Source organism: Microcaecilia unicolor, chromosome 1 (assembly GCF_901765095.1).
Source record: "Microcaecilia unicolor chromosome 1, aMicUni1.1, whole genome shotgun sequence".
NCBI classification, from domain to species: Eukaryota; Metazoa; Chordata; class Amphibia; order Gymnophiona; family Siphonopidae; genus Microcaecilia; species Microcaecilia unicolor.
This window is the reverse complement of record NC_044031.1, coordinates 765991521-766007290: the sequence shown is the minus strand read 5'-3', so window position 1 is coordinate 766007290 and position 15770 is coordinate 765991521. Positions and strand designations below refer to the sequence as shown.

The following is a 15770-nucleotide window of genomic DNA, read 5'->3' as shown; positions in this document are numbered from 1 at the left end:
TCATGTTCAAGTGTACAGCGCTGTGTACATCTTGTAGCACTATAGAAATGATAAGTAGTAGTAGTCTGTTGCTACTCTTTGGGATTCCGGAATCTTGCTACTCTTTGGGATTCTGAACGGAATGTTGCTACTCTTTGTCCTTATCCCTTATTTGTCAAGTTTGTCTGTCCTGATTAGATTGTAGGCTCTGTTGAGCAGGGACTGTCTCTTCATGTTCAAGTGTACAGCACTGTGTACGTCTTGTAGCGCTATAGAAATGATAAGTAGTAGTAGTCTTTGGTATTCCGGAATGCTGCTACTCTTTGGGATTCCGGAATCTTGCTACTCTTTGTCCTTATCCCTTATTTGTCATGTTTGTCTGTCCTGATTAGATTGTAAGCTCTTTCGAACAGGGACTGCCTCTTCATGTTCAAGTGTACAGCACTGCATACGTCTTGTAGCACTATAGAAATGATAAGTAACATAGTAGATAACGGCAGAAAAAGACCTGCACGGTCCATCCAGTCTGCCCAAGAAATGTGTCACTTTTTTGCGTAATACCTTACCTTGATTTGTACTTGTCTTTTTCAGGGCACAGACCGTACAAGTCTGCCCAGCACTATCCTCGCCTCCCACCATTGGCTCTGGCACAGACAGTGTAAGTCTGCCTGGCACTATCCCCACCTCCCAACCACCAGCCCCGCCTCCCACTACCGGCTCTGTTATCCAATCTCGGCTAAGCTCCTGAGGATCCATTTCTTCTGAACAGGATTCCTTTATGTTTATCCCATGCATGTTTGAATTCCGTTACCGTTTTCATCTCCACCACCTCCCGCGGGAGGGCATTCCAAGCATCCACCACTCTCTCCGTGAAGTAGTAGTAGTAGTCTTTGGGACTCCGGAATGCTGCTACTCTTTGGGATTCTACACGGAATCTTGCTACTCTTTGTCCTTATCCCTTATTTGTCCTGTTTGTCTGTCCTGATTAGATTGTAGGCTCTGTCGAGCAGGGACTGTCTCTTCATGTTCAAGTGTGAAGTGCTGCGTACGTCTTGTAGCGCTATAGAAATGATAAGTAGTAGTAGTAGTAATAGTAGTAAGAAATACTTTCTCCTAAGTTGCGTGGCCCTAGTCATGTCTGGGAAGATCTGGATTTTCTGACCACAAAAGGAAAATTCTTTATTATTAAAATTTCAAAACCATGATCTTATGTTTCTCAGTAGAGAATGTAACAAAAAGGGTTGACCTAGTATTTATTACATCATTAGAACTTTCGAGGAAATTTGAGACATGAAGACTAGCTTCTCCCAATGTATCTAGGCCACCCTTGATGGGATTCTCCACTTGGAAATGATGGGAAGTATAATAACTCTGAGCAATAATTGAGCTGCAGAGTTCTGTATGAGTTGTAAGCACTGGCTAAGTTAATATGTGATTCATCATGTAGAGAACATTAAAATATTACTGGACGAATATGCATGAACACTGTATCCACACTGCACTACTGCCCCAGAAAGGATGCAGCATTCAGTCCTCCTACCTGGTGTCTCCACTCTTTGATAGTGGTAGGGGTTCACACAGACTTCATCTTTCTTCATGTTGAAGGCGTATTCGCATATTTCCATGGCACGCAGCTCGTGATGGCTATGAAGGTCTGGCCATCGCCACAATCGACAGTATATGACATGGGGCAGTCCCTTCCGGTGGGATACTTGAAGCCTGCCATCTAGCGATCTGGAAAAATGCGTAAGTGGATTTACTTTAGACACTTTCTCTCAAACAAATGAGTGAAATGACTGGCAAGTCATCAGTGTATAAACTACAGTAATACCCATAACAAGATTCTTACTGCCTTCAAAGAAAATTATACGTCTGCAAATGGAAAAAGTAATTTGCTCACAGAATGTAATAATATACATGGCAGGCAGAACAACAACCATCTTTGATTTTGAAAAATATAATCCCATTAATTACAGTGTCCTCCTGCATCAATATTTTCCTAGTAAAACCCTCATCCTTACCCCATATCTACTACAGATTTGACAAAGTTGGAGACTGATAGGTATATTAATTCCCACAAACCCATCTATTCATCACATATCCAGGAGACAATGACAACGACCCAGACTACATCGCCCGCCTCATTTTCCCCTGCTTATCCCCTTTCGCCTCATCAACCCCTCCCCCAATGCTCACCTACCCTTACTCACACCTCTCCTACTCCCTTCACTCTTGCCCATTCCCCTCCGCCTCATCTACCCTCCAATTGCTCACTTACCCTTGCTCATACTTCTCTTACTCCCCTCATCCCTGCATTTCTACATTCCTATTTCTTTTATTACTCCGATAATACTCAACTTATTTCTCTCCACCAATACTTTGTAATCCCAATTACTATGTAAGCCGCATTGAACCTGCTTTGAGTGGGAAAGCGCCGGGTACAAATGTAATAAATAAATAAAAATAAATATTTGTTAGTATTTCAAAGAATGAGTAGCATATGGGCAATCAAACCTATGTGTACAGACAGAGAGACAGACCGACCAACTGACCTGCCCACCCCAATAGACGGTCTCACTATCGTAAAGCATCTCTTATTAAATCCGACTCTGTACGTCAACATTTACATGGCAAAATACTTAGTAAAGCAAAGTTGCCGTGTTCTCTGCAGACAGCAGGGTAAAATAGATGTTAAAGTGGATGATGTCATTCAATGCCACCAGGATGGAGTAGCTCTCTCAGGCCCCCGATGCTCAGAAGCAAACGCGGGCGCTAGAGGCCATTAGCACCAGACTAGCGGCCATGTTTGCCAGTGCATAATGTTCAGAAGACCCTTACGGCAGCAAACAAGAGCTTGCCAGCAATCAGCGCTAATCGCATGCAAATGTAGGCAAAAGGATTAAAATGAGGTCATTTCAAATTCCATTCAATGCACAGAGAACAGCGTCCCTGAAGAAGGGCGCCCTCCCACACAAAACCCAACGCCAGCTCGGAGCAAGTGTTACTGAACTGTCCAGCAAGGTAACAGGTTGGAAGTCCTATTCCTTCCTATATAGCCAATCTTTTTCCTGTACAGAGGGACATGTCAGGCGCAGACGTGAAGTTTCAGTTGTGAAGGAGGCAAGGGAATCCTCTTCCCCCATGGCAACCGAAGCTGGAATGCTGCGGGAATGTGAGGGGGTGGCGGAGAGGCTGTGCGAGAGGAGCGAAGACATGCAGGCTGCAGCTCCCATTCTACTGCCCCTCATTCCCGGGACGGTTTCCTCTGCTTTTGCCGCATTGCCTCTCCCCCCGTTGGACTGGACACGTGAACAAGAGGCTTGCTTACGCACAGCTGTTGAGCACATGCCCCTGGCACAGCAGACTTCCTAATGCTCGATGCTAACAGCACGCATATCATTTGCATACTATTAGTGTCGAGCATCAGGGAGTTGTTTTGGGGCGCTGTGGTGGCAGTGCTGGAGTTTTGAGAATCAGGGCCTCAGAGCTCAGAAACAATTAGCAAAAGTTTCTGAGCACATATGTACCTTCCTGTGCATCACACCCTACAGAGGTACTTTAGTTAATCCATACAAAGCTTTATGTCAACTCTCTGGGAGCTGGGAGTGTTTGTGTGTCTGATTTATCCTACCGTCTACGGAAAACACATTGACAAGCAGGCTAAATCAGCTGCACAGTGGACCTTCTCCAGCTGAGGGTTGCTTTAGAATGTAGCCACCTTTACAGAAAGAAGAAGCTTTAAAATAGGTAATTTTGGAGGTGGAACACATTAACAACCAAAGTTGTCTTTAGAATTTAGAAATTTTACCTAAACAAAAGAATTTTCAAAACTACATGTCCTATTGCAGTGCATGTTGTTGAAGAATGACTCAGTCAACAACATGAGGTAAAGGTATGCAGCAAGCACAAACACGGCCGCTCTAGAAATGGACTGACACTGCCCTGACCTGATGTGCTTTTTGTTTTGCATGGAGAGTCTAGTTTGCTGGTACCAAAAAATGGGTGTAGTCCATCAACCAATTAGACATCATTCTTTTTATTATGGCCATTCCCTACCAGTCTGGATCATGCAATAATATAAAGAGTCGTGCAGTCTTTCTACTGGTCTCTGTATGACTTGTATAAAATGTGAAGGCTCTCCTGCAATTCAGCATACGAATAGATGTTTATCTTCGATAAGCATGAGCATTAGAATAGATGACAGGGAACTTTATTGAGAGAGATGAAATAGAAATACCCTAGTGGTCTCCCAATTTAAAGTTTTGCACCTGGGGCAACGGAGAGTTAAGTGACTTGCTTAAGCTCACAAGGGGCTGCAGTGGGAATTGAACCCAGTCCCCCCCCCCCCCATTCTTAGCCCACTGCATGGAGGAGTGGCCTAGTGGTTAGAGCACTGGTCTTGCAATCCAGAGGTGGCCAGTTCAAACCCCACTGCTGTAAGTCACTTAACCCTCCATTGCCTCAGGTACAAACTTAGATTGTGAGCCCTCCTGGGACACAGAAATATCCAGAGTACCTGAATGTAACTCACCTTGAAGTACTACTGAAAAAGGTGTGAGCAAAATCTAAATAAATAACCACTAGGCTACTCCTTGACTCAACTGAAGTATCATGCATATTCTAGAAAGTACTCTTCAAAGTTTCAGTCAGCAGATGCTTTCTGCAGCCTCCAGAAATCCAAAGAAGATCTTTCTTGGCTGTTGAGCCTTTGTTTGCTGATTACCTGTCTTTTTAGCAAGCACTGTAAAGCCTGGCTATATAATCAGGCCTAAAAATTTGGTCTGTGTTCCTGCTAGATGAGGATCCTGGGAGACATGTACCCTCTTTTTTGTCCCTTGAACTGTGTTTCTAATAATAGTCTCTCTAAGGAGAGACAATTTTCTGTTTTCTCAGGCATTTTGGTACGCGGAATGTCATTTCTATTTCCTAAGGTTTAATTTGGGTTCTGCTATTGTGACATCATCATTTCCCAACATTGAGAAGACACGTTTCAGGGGTATCCTTTAGGGGAGTGAATGTCTGTGTTGCAGGTTGGCCCTGCCAGATTCTACTGTGATCCATCTATTCTCCTAAGTTGTTTCTTTGTGGGAGGGGGGGTGGAAACTTGGAGGGGGAAGTTATTTTTATAGCAGCTGATTGCTCCCTGAGCTGAGTCAGCTCTTTTTTCAGAGCAGAGAGCTGAAGACAGATGGGCCAAGCTCTAAGGCTCCAAATGGTTTGTCTCAGGATCAGAGCACTGTAGCAACTGTATTGAATAATAAGCATTTTGATTACTGGGACCTCCAGTACCTCAACAGAGGGCAACCCAAATCTCTTTTATAGGCCAAAGAGCAAACTTTCATCAATTTGCCAAGGCACTATAGTGTAGAAAGACCAGATAGCTAGAAAATTAGCAGTTTTCTTTATTAGAGAAACAAGGCAAGTGTTTTTTTTTTTTTTTTTAATAAATCAGGTCTACATTCAGCAACCGTCTAAGCAATATATGCCAGAGCAATACAAGTAGAAATAGTTTCAAGTTTATTAAAGTTTGATGTACTATGTATCGTAATACATCTACGCAGTTTACAATTTAAATTATTCTAGGTGAAAAGAAAAGGAATGCCATTTATATGATTAGAGGACAAACAGAAAGATTAGTTTTGTTTTCTCAAGCTTCCAGATTAAGCGCCTCTACCAACTTGCATCCTGATATAATAAAAAAAAAAGTTATTAAGTGTTACAAGCTTTTTCAAAACAGCTCGACATGTCCAGTTTTGAACTTTTGGTAAGAAGTCTCTAATCGTAAGTATAATGGAAAATTGTTCCAGAGTGTCGGTCCAATGACACCAAATATTGAGGCACGAGTGTCGGCAAACTGAATAAAAGAGAAAAATGGAACCACCAGAAGATTCTGCTGGCAAGATCGTAAAGTACAGCTTGGGCAATATGGTATCGGTGTCCGAAATAAGAATGATGGAAGGCTCATGTATTAGAATTAAAATGAAAATAGGTAAGCAGAAACACTTAAAGCAAACCACAGCTAAGCAGTGCTCAGCTCCACATGTGCGAGAAAGCAGGATTTTAAAGCCTTTGGGAATGGATCCTCAGAAGCTTAGCTGAGACTGGGTGGCGGAGCCGATGGTGGGAGGCGGGGCTGGCGGTTGGGAGGCGGGGCTAGTGCTGGGCAGACTTCTACGGTCTTTTTCTGCCGTCATCCACTATGTTACTATCCTGCTTATTTTCGAACGAGAAGGCCGGCCATCTCCTAAATCTGGCCAAATGGGTATTATCGAAAGCCGATTTTGGCCAGCTTCAACTGCTTTACGTCGCGGAGCCGGCCAAACTTCTAGGGGGCGTGTCGGCAGGGCACAGAAGGCGGGACGGGGGTGTGGTTACGAGATGGCCAGCTTCGCTCAATAATGGAAAAAAGAAAGCCGGCCCTAAAGAGCATATGGCCGACTTTAGATGTCCCTTTTTGTTCACGACCAAGCCTCAAAAAGGTGTCCCAACTGAACAGATGACCACCGGAGGGAATCGGGGATGACCTCCCCTGACTCCTCCAGTGGTCACCAACCCTCTCCCAATCAAAAAAAAAAAAAAATTAAAAAACATTTTTTGCCAGCCTCTATGCCAGCATCAAATGTCATACCCAGCTCCATCACAGCAGTATGCAGGTCCCTGGAGCAGTTTTTAGTGGGTGCAGCGCACTTCAGGCAGGTGGACCCAGGCCCATCCCCCCCCCCCCACCTGTTACACTTGTGGTGGTAAATGGGAGCCTTCCAACCCCCCCCCCCAAAAACCCACTATACCCACATGTAGGTGCCCCCCTTCATCCCTAAGGGCTATGATAGTGGTGTACAGTTGTGGGTAGTGGGTTTTGCAGGGCTCAGCACACAAGATAAGGGAGGTATGCACCTGGTAGCAATTTTTGAAGTACACTGCAGTGCCTCCTAGGGTGCCCGGTTGGTGTCCTGGCATGTGAGGGGACTAGTGCACTACAAATGCTGGCTCCTCCCATGACCAAATGCCTTGGATTTGGCTGGGTTTGAGATGGCTGCCATTAGTTTCCATTATCGCTGAAAACCAATGCCGGCCATCTCTAAAGCCGGCCCAAACGTTGAAGATGGCTGCCCTTATAGATGGCCGGCCCCGTTCGATTATGCCCCTCCACGTTACTATGTTACTATTTACATGATTATCCGTCGTGATAGTCCTAGTATATCCAACTTCAAAAGTTTGTGCTTGGATCTTGATAAACACCCTATTACTACATCAGTTCACAGTATTAATTTTGTCTGATTTTTTATTAAATTCAGGCTTAACTTTACTGAAATCCCATCAACCAATCGTTTCAACATTTTTCTTGCCTATGCATAAAACATGACATACAAGATTTCAGTTTAGTCTTGTGTAACTCCTATTTTATGAAACTAAGGTGGGTATGAATGTAAGAAAGAGAAATGAACTGCTTAAATCCCTTTTACTTGCTTCCTTCCTCCCTTTCCACCACAGTACAGACCCGTGAAACTAAACTACTAATATGTGAATTTAAAAACAAAGTCTAAAACCAATATTGATCTTCCTGAGGCTACATTTTTTTTCTCTTGGATTGAAGCATATTTTTAAGTAGTGAAAACAAATGGCATACTGTTGTTGATCAAGAACTTCTACCATTACAGGAAAAATCCAGTAACAGCTCCAGTGAGTCAAAATAGAAAGCAGTGTTGCTTGAAACCTACTATTAAGCACTGTCACTATGAATTTCTAAAATGGTTTTAGCTGAGGGCCTCGTGTACGTCTTCACACTCCTGTACATGTTTAACATTCTGAGCTGCATTTTTAGACAGCAAAATGGATGGATGGATGGATGGATGGATGGACCAAAATGGATGACTGGATGGACCATTCAGGTGTTTATCTGCCGTCACTTACTATGTTATTATATATGTTACCTCCGAGCTTCAGTATAACAAGGTTTCTCAAATAATAATTTTGTGCTGTTTCATTTACAGTATGAAAAGTTCAAACATGTTTTTTACTCTTTCTGTTTAGATTCATTTTTGCATTTTGAGCCCTTTCTCTAACCTGTATTAAAAAAATGGGCTTAACGAACCCTTACACTGGGTCTTTCCTGCGTACTAAGCCCATTTCTAGTGCGGCCGAAAAATTGGTCTTTTTGTCTTTTTTTTTTGGGGGGGGGGGGGGGCAGTGTGCTAATGTTAACAGTGCGTGACCATTAAAAATAAATTAACATGGGAGCACTTACACCCTCCTATTTTGGAAGTGGTAAGAGCACCTGCATCGTCTCCATTATTCAGTTAGCTCGTGCTGATGTCAGCATACTAGCTGACTAGCACATCCATGGCCCCTCCAAAAAAACGTAAACAATTAATTAGCACGCAGTTAGTGCATGCAGATAGCAAAAGCAAAGCGGAACACCTCAGCACTTCCTGCATCAGGGCTATTTTTGCTGCATTAGGCCCATGACAGCAGCTAACACAGGGCCTCTATGTTAGGTAACAAATTTTTTGCTTGCTATAAAAAGCATTTCTGCAGCAGATTTTATAAGACCCTTTGTGGAGAGGAGGAGTGGCCTAGTGGTTAGAGAACCAGCCTTGACATCCAGAGGTGGCCAGTCCAAATCCCACTGCTGCTCCTTGTGATCTTGGGCAAGTCACTTAACCCTCCATGAGCCCTCCAGGGACACGGAAATACCCAGTGTACTTGAATGTAACTCACCATTAACTACTACTGAAAAACTGTGAGCAAAATCTAAATACATATTTTTTTAAATAGTATAGGTCTATTTACTACCAAAGTACAAAATGTTCCTCTGCAATTCCAACTCTGTCTCACACTTCTGCCATATGACATGTACAGGAAGACAGCCTTTTCCAAATGAAGGCGAGCTCTGGAATGAGGGGGCATATGACAAAGTTAAGAGGGAATAGGCTTAGGAGTAACCTAAGGAAGTATTATTTCACAGAAAGGGTGGTGGAGGCGTGGAATGGCCTCCCGGTGGAGGTGGTGGAGTCGAGGATTGTTCCAGAATTTAAAAAGGCATGGGATAAGCATGTGGGATCGCTTAGGAACAGGAAGAATTAGGGGTTACAGAGGATGGGCAGACTGGATGGGCCATATGGCCCTTATCTATAGTCATTTTACATGGTAGGTGATACTTTATATCCCGAGTTTGATTTTCCTTGCCTTTCTCAGGGCATAGACCGTAGAAGCCTACCCAGCACTGTTCTTGTACTAAGTTCTGAAGCTAACATCGAAGCCCCTTAAAAATTACACTCCAGCCCATCCCTATCTATTCAGTCACGATCAGGGCGTAGACCATAGAAGTCTGCCCAGCTCCCATTTTGTTTCCCAATTACCGGCATCGCCACCCAATCTCTGTTAAGCTTCCACGGAACCATTCCTTCTAGTGTAAGAATCCTTTAAGTCCAGAGAGCATAGCTAATCATTTTCCTGAATTTTTCTTTGACCAGGAATTTGTTCAGGGCCCTTAGGTCTAGGATGGGATGCATCCTCCTTGTTTTCTTGGGCACAATAGAATCCCAGATCTTCTTCCTCTGATGGAATGGGCTCGACTGCATGGACCTAGTGACTGATCTTCTCTACTATGCCTCTCCCTCTTCAAATCCTATAAAAAGATATCCGGAAAATTAAAATAAAAAGGCAACTGCAGAGTGGGATTATTTAATCTTAGTAACTTATGTCCACTGTTTGCAGCTACGCTCAGCTACACAATGACAGCGTGATCTGAAAGCAAATAAAGTAAGCAATGTTGCAAGACTACCCCTTTGGCTATGATTTTAATTTTCGCACATCGTGCTCGACAGCCGTTAAAAGGGTTCAACCACATCGCTGTGATGGCATCTGGCCACATGAAAAAGCCAATGGCAACAGGACAGGAACTTTTCTCTCTGAGTCACTGCTCCTTGACTACATTCTTCCCCTTTATAACTCTACCCCCTGCATTATTTATAGCGCACCAGGTCTGTTTTCCTAGCAAGTAATCCTTTTTTGCTTTAAAGGTTGCAATTGCTTAGTGAGGCATTTTTAAAGCCAGTAATAAAAATAATTGGCACCTACTTTATAGACATTTATTATCCAGCTGAATTTAAGCTCTGGGTAGCTGTCGTACAAGAGCAACAGTACAGGACAAGTATATGTAGAGAACAGAAAATCAAGCAGTGAATCAGTTTATGCAATATAGACATAAAATGGTAATTTTTATAACAGGGGGTTATGGACAGGTGCTTTTTGGTTAAGACAAGTAGCTGCCTGCTTATCTTTACAAAATACTAGTGCATGTGGCAGAACTTCCAGACTCCAAGCTACCTGTCAAAAGCTCAATTTTTCTTGGGTAGCAGCAACTCTTTGAAACACCCTCCCCCTAGCTCTCCATGTGGCCTTTTCAAACTTTAAGGCCACTCTTAAAGCTCATCTGTTTGTTTTGGCACATGGTGACCAAGCAGAACCACAGGTGGCACCATTGAGAGCCGTCCTGGCTGTATTTCTTGACACGCTAAGATGTTTTGTTTTCTATCAGCTTGGAAAAGAGACAGTGGAGGTGGGGGATACAATTGAAGTCTACGAAATCCTGAGTGGTGTAGAACAAGTAGAAGTGAATTGATATTTTACTCTTTCTAAAAGTACAAAGACTAAGGGACGCTCAATGAAATTACACAGAAATACTTATAAAAGAAATAGGAGGAGATCACGTGGTGCAATGAGCTGAGCAGACGTGCTTTGCTGCAGCTCGAGGGCCCTCACCCCGAAATTGCGATTATACTGCTCCAATAGCGCCTATAAATTAACAGCTGGTCACAGCATGACTATATGGACAAATATATAAATAAAACCCCAGTCGGAATGGCGCTACGCACCGGGGGAAAAGGAGAAAGAGAAGAACAAAGTGCCTACCCCGGAGTCCAAAATGGTGGGCGAACCACAGCAAACTGACCAGGTATTTTCAGCATCGCAACTTGAACAACTGACAACCGCGGTAGCGAAGGCCTGGCAGCCTAAGTGGGACGCTCTAGAACAAAAGATAGACGCCTATCATACCAAGCTGGAAGGATTGGAGACTCACATGGAGGATCTCGCAACAAGGGTCTCGGCCCTAGAAGACGATTCACAGGGCTACAGCGCAGATATTCACGAGATCAAGCAACAGCTCCGGGAACACACAGACAAACTAGAAGATCTTGAAAATCGTTCCTGGAGAAACAATATACGGATTGTGGGTATCTCGGAGAACGTACCAGATAGAAACTTAGTGACATGGCTCACAGACTGGTTAACTAAGGAGCTGGCTTTGTCAGATTCTCTTGGGCCTTTAGTGCTTGAACGTGCGCACCGTGTGGGACGTAAAAATGACACCCAGACAAGGCCACGAGTGATAGTGGCGTGGATACTCAATTACCGCCACAAAATGGAAGTTTTGAATGGATTTAAGATTCGCAGAGGGGATCTAACACACGAGGGACGACCAGTCCTCATGTTCCAAGATTACTCCGCAGGGGTCCAGGAGCAACGGAAAAAATTTCACCAGTTATGCTCAGCACTGGCGCAGAAGCAAACTCGCTTCATACTCCAATACCCAGCATTGCTGAAAGTTTCACTACAAGGACAATGGCGCATATTTAAATCTCCGGAGGAGGCTAAAGCTGGATTGCGGGAACATGGCATCCCTGAAGAAGACTGAGGGCACGTTTAGCACCTGCTGTGAGACAGCGTATTAATGTAATACAATTGCAGTAAGTAAAGATTTACATGTTAAATGGGGGAGAGGGCTCCCTGCTAATCAGGTGATCTCCAGCTGAAACCAGGCTTTGGCCTGGCAGATGGCTAAGGGTTGGATAGAGAGGGGGGAGATTAGGGGGGGAATGAGATTAGAGAACATGTTAAATATGAGAATTGGAGGTACCAAAAGATCGGGCATGACACAAGTCGGGGTCATATGGGCTTACACCGGGGTCATTAACAAAGGGGACGGATGGTGTGAGCGAATCTGGAGCTGGGGGGACCATGAAAAACTTTGGAGAGGGAGAGGAATCGCAAAAATGAGGGGCAAATTTGATGAGGACAGTGAAACTGGACAAAATGACCACTAGAATAATATCTTGGAATGTAGGTGGTATAAGCTCCCCGATTAAAAGATCTAAGATCCTAACCACGCTAAAAAGATACAAAGCTGACATAGCGTGCTTACAAGAAACACGCCTCACAGACAAAGAACATCTCAAGTTACAAAAACTATGGGTTAGTGAAGTGTTTGCGGCCCCACCCCAGAGTAGGAAGGGGGGAGTCGCTGTGTTATTTCGAAAAGGACTGCCGTATAAAGCCACAGTACTGGACAAAGGAGTTAAAGGAGACTTCATTCTATTAAGAGTGTGGCTGTCAGGGAGGGATTTGCTGTTATTGGTCCTTTATGGGCCCAATAATTTTGATGCTGCGTTCTTTAAAGCTTTAACTGGGAAATGCTTACAGAGTGGGGGAGGAGATTTGATCGTGGCGGGAGATTTTAATGCAGTGATAGACCCCCACCAGGACTGTTCCAACACCTTGGCATCTACTACTACTACTACTTAACATTTCTAGAGCGCTACTAGGGTTACGCAGCGCTGTACAAAATAAACAAAGAAGGACGGTCCCTGCTCAAATGAGCTTACAATCTAATGTCAAGTTGGGCAGTCTAGAGGTTAGGTGCCGAAGGCGACATTGAAGAGATGGGCTTTAAGCAGAGATTTGACGATGGGGAGGGAGGGGGCCTGACGTATGGGCTCGGGGAGTTTGTTCCACGCGTGGGATGAGGCGAGGCAGAAAGGGCAAAGCCTGGAGTTGGCGGTGGTGGAGAAGGGTACTGAAAGGAGGGATTTGTCTTGAGAGCGGAGGTTACGGGTAGGAACGTAAGGGGAGATGAGGGTTGAGAGGTAAGGAGGGGCTGCAGATCGAGTACATTTGTAGGTTAGTAGCAGAAGCTTGAATTGAATGCGGTACCTGATCAGAAGCCAATGAAGTGAAATGAGGAGAGGGGTGATGTGAGTGTATCGGTTCAGGCGGAATATAAAACGTGCAGCAGAGTTCTGAACGGACTGAAGGGGGGATAGGTGGCTAAGTGGGAGACCAGTGAGGAGTAGGTTGCAGTAGTCAAGGCGAGAGGTAACGAGAGAGTGGATGAGAGTTCGGGTGGTGTGCTCAGAGAGGAAAGGGCGGATTTTGCTAATGTTTTAGAGGAAGAAGCGACAGGTCTTGGCTATCTGCTGGATGTGCGCAGAGAAGGAGAGGGAGGAGTCGAAGATGACACCGAGGTTGCGGGCAGATGAGACGGGGACGATGAGGGTGTTATCAACTGAGATAGAGAGTAGAGGTAGAGGAGAAGTGGGTTTGGGTGGGAAGACAAGAAGTTCGGTCTTGGCCATGTTCAGTTTCAGGTGGCGGTTGGACATCCAGGCAGCAATGTCGGATAAGCAGGCCAATACTTTGGCCTGGGTTTCCGCAGTGATGTCAGGTGTGGAGAGATAAAGCTGGGTGTCGACGGCATAAAGATGATACTGGAAGCCATGAGACGAGATCAGGGAGCCCAGGGAAGAGGTGTAGATAGAGAAAAGAAGGGGCCCAAGGACAGAAACCTGAGGGACTCCAACAGAGAGCGGGATAGGAGTGGAGGAAGAGCCATGAGAGTGTACTCTGAAGGTACGATGGGAGAGATAAGAAGAGAACCAGGAGAGGACAGAGCCCTGGAACCCAAAAGAGGACAGTGTGTCAAGAAGTAAGTTGTGATTGACAGTGTCAAAAGCGGCGGATAGGTCGAGGAGAATGAGGATGGAGTAATGACCTTTGGATTTGGCGAGGAACAGGTCATTACAGAGTTTGGATAATGCCATTTCTGTCGAGTGAAGTGGGCGAAAGCCAGATTGAAGCGGATCAAGGATGGTATGAGAGGCGAGAAAATCAATGCAACGGCTGTGAACGGCGCATTCAAGTATTTTGGAGAGGAAGGGTAGGAGGGAGATGGGGCGGTAGTTGGAGGGACAGGTAGGGTCAAGTGAAGATTTTTTGAGGAGAGGTGAGACAACAGCATGCTTGAAGGTGTCAGGGACAGTCGCGGTGGAGAGAGAGAGGTTGAGGATATGACAGATGGGAGGGTGATAGTAGGAGAGATGGTGATAAGTAAGTTGGTGGGGATGGGGTCTGAGGAACAGGTGGTGGATTTCGAGGAGGAGAGAAGATGGGCAGTTTCCTCTTCAGTGATATCAGGAAAGGAGGAGAAGGAGGCCTGGGTTGATTAGTTGAGGGAGTGGGTGATAGGATGAAGAGGAGGAGAAGGTTTAGTGGTGAATTCGAGGTTGATCTTCTGGACCTTGTCGCAGAAGTAGTCAGCCAGTGATTGAGGAGAGAGTGAGGGGGGGGGGGTGGGTGGGAGCAGAGGGCACTTTGAGGAGGGAGGTGAGGGTGGCTTCTCAGTACCGAGGGACGCGAGCTCGAGAATTCCAAAAGTTTAATAGAACCCTTGATCTGGTAGATCCGTGGAGGGTATGTCACCCTGGAGAGAGCGATTATACACACAGATCAAGGGCCCACGGTACGTTTGCCAGGATTGATTATATCATGTTAGCTCGCTCTCTCTTTCACCTAGTGGATGCTGCAGTCATTGGCCCAGAAGTAATATCCGACCACGCTATAGTGTGGGTGGACCTTAAACTCACACCAGACCCAGGAGGGGGGATAGAATGGAGATACCCAGCCCATTTACACCTTGACCCCCACTTACGGGCGCATATACAGAAAAGCTGGGGACAATATATAGAACACCATAAAATTCATGCAGATACCCAGCCTGAGTTGTTTTGGTCAGCTTCAAAGGCTGTTTTACGAGGTGCCATTATAGCCTACTGTAGTGTTAAAAATAAAAGGAAGGCAGCCAGCATCCTGCTGCTAGAGCGGCAGTTGCAAAAGGCTAAAAGAGGGCATTTGCGTCACCCCACGCCTGCCACCCTAGAAAAATTGAAAGCCACCCAGATAGCATTAAACAGCTTGCTGCATGAGAGAGAAATGAAATCAGCTTTGTTTTACAAATATAAGCTGCAGAGGTTTGGAAACCGGGCAGGTAGAATGTTGGGGCGATTAATAAAAAATGCAGGCGCCCCAAGGTCGGTGACCTCACTTAAAGACTCCAAGGGTAACCTCATCACTGATAGTAGAAAGATAGAACAAGCGTTTACAGAGTACTTTACAGCCCTATATCAGGCAAATTCGCCCCCCAAGGAACAAAAAATGCGAGAATATCTACAGCAGATAGGCCTTACCAAGTTGACAGGGGAACAATTAGAGACCTTAAATAAACCCCTTGCAATGTCCGAGCTGCAACAAGGGATTAAGACTCTAAAATTGTGGTCAGCGCCAGGCCCAGATGGGCTATCCGGGGAATACTATAAAATCTTATCAGGGGAGGCATTGGCGGCGCTCCTAGAATACTATCAGGAGGTTATTGCAGAGAGAAGTTTTCCGAGACACGCTAACACAGCGCTGATAACATTAATCCCCAAACCAGGGAAGCCCCTCGATAAAGTAGAATCCTACAGACCAATATCCTTGTTAAACGTTGACACAAAGCTATTGGCAAAAATAAGTACATAAGTACATAAGTAGTGCCATACTGGGAAAGACCAAAGGTCCATCTAGCCCAGCATCCTGTCACCGACAGTGGCCAATCCAGGTCAAGGGCACCTGGCACGCTCCTCAAACGTAAAAACATTCCAGACAAGTTATACCTAAAAATGAGGAATTTTTCCAGT

The 15770-nt window shown here is 45.0% G+C and overlaps 1 protein-coding gene across 1 annotated transcript in view; it reads right to left on the bottom strand.

The window, feature by feature from the left end:
• Positions 1-15770, bottom strand: part of SMAD3 (SMAD family member 3) — a 205110-nt gene that overhangs the window by 95981 nt on the left and 93359 nt on the right. Inside the window, exon 2 of the mRNA XM_030189793.1 lies at positions 1520-1713. Coding sequence (XP_030045653.1) covers positions 1520-1713 — 194 coding nt within the window. The remainder of the gene's footprint in view (positions 1-1519; positions 1714-15770) is intronic.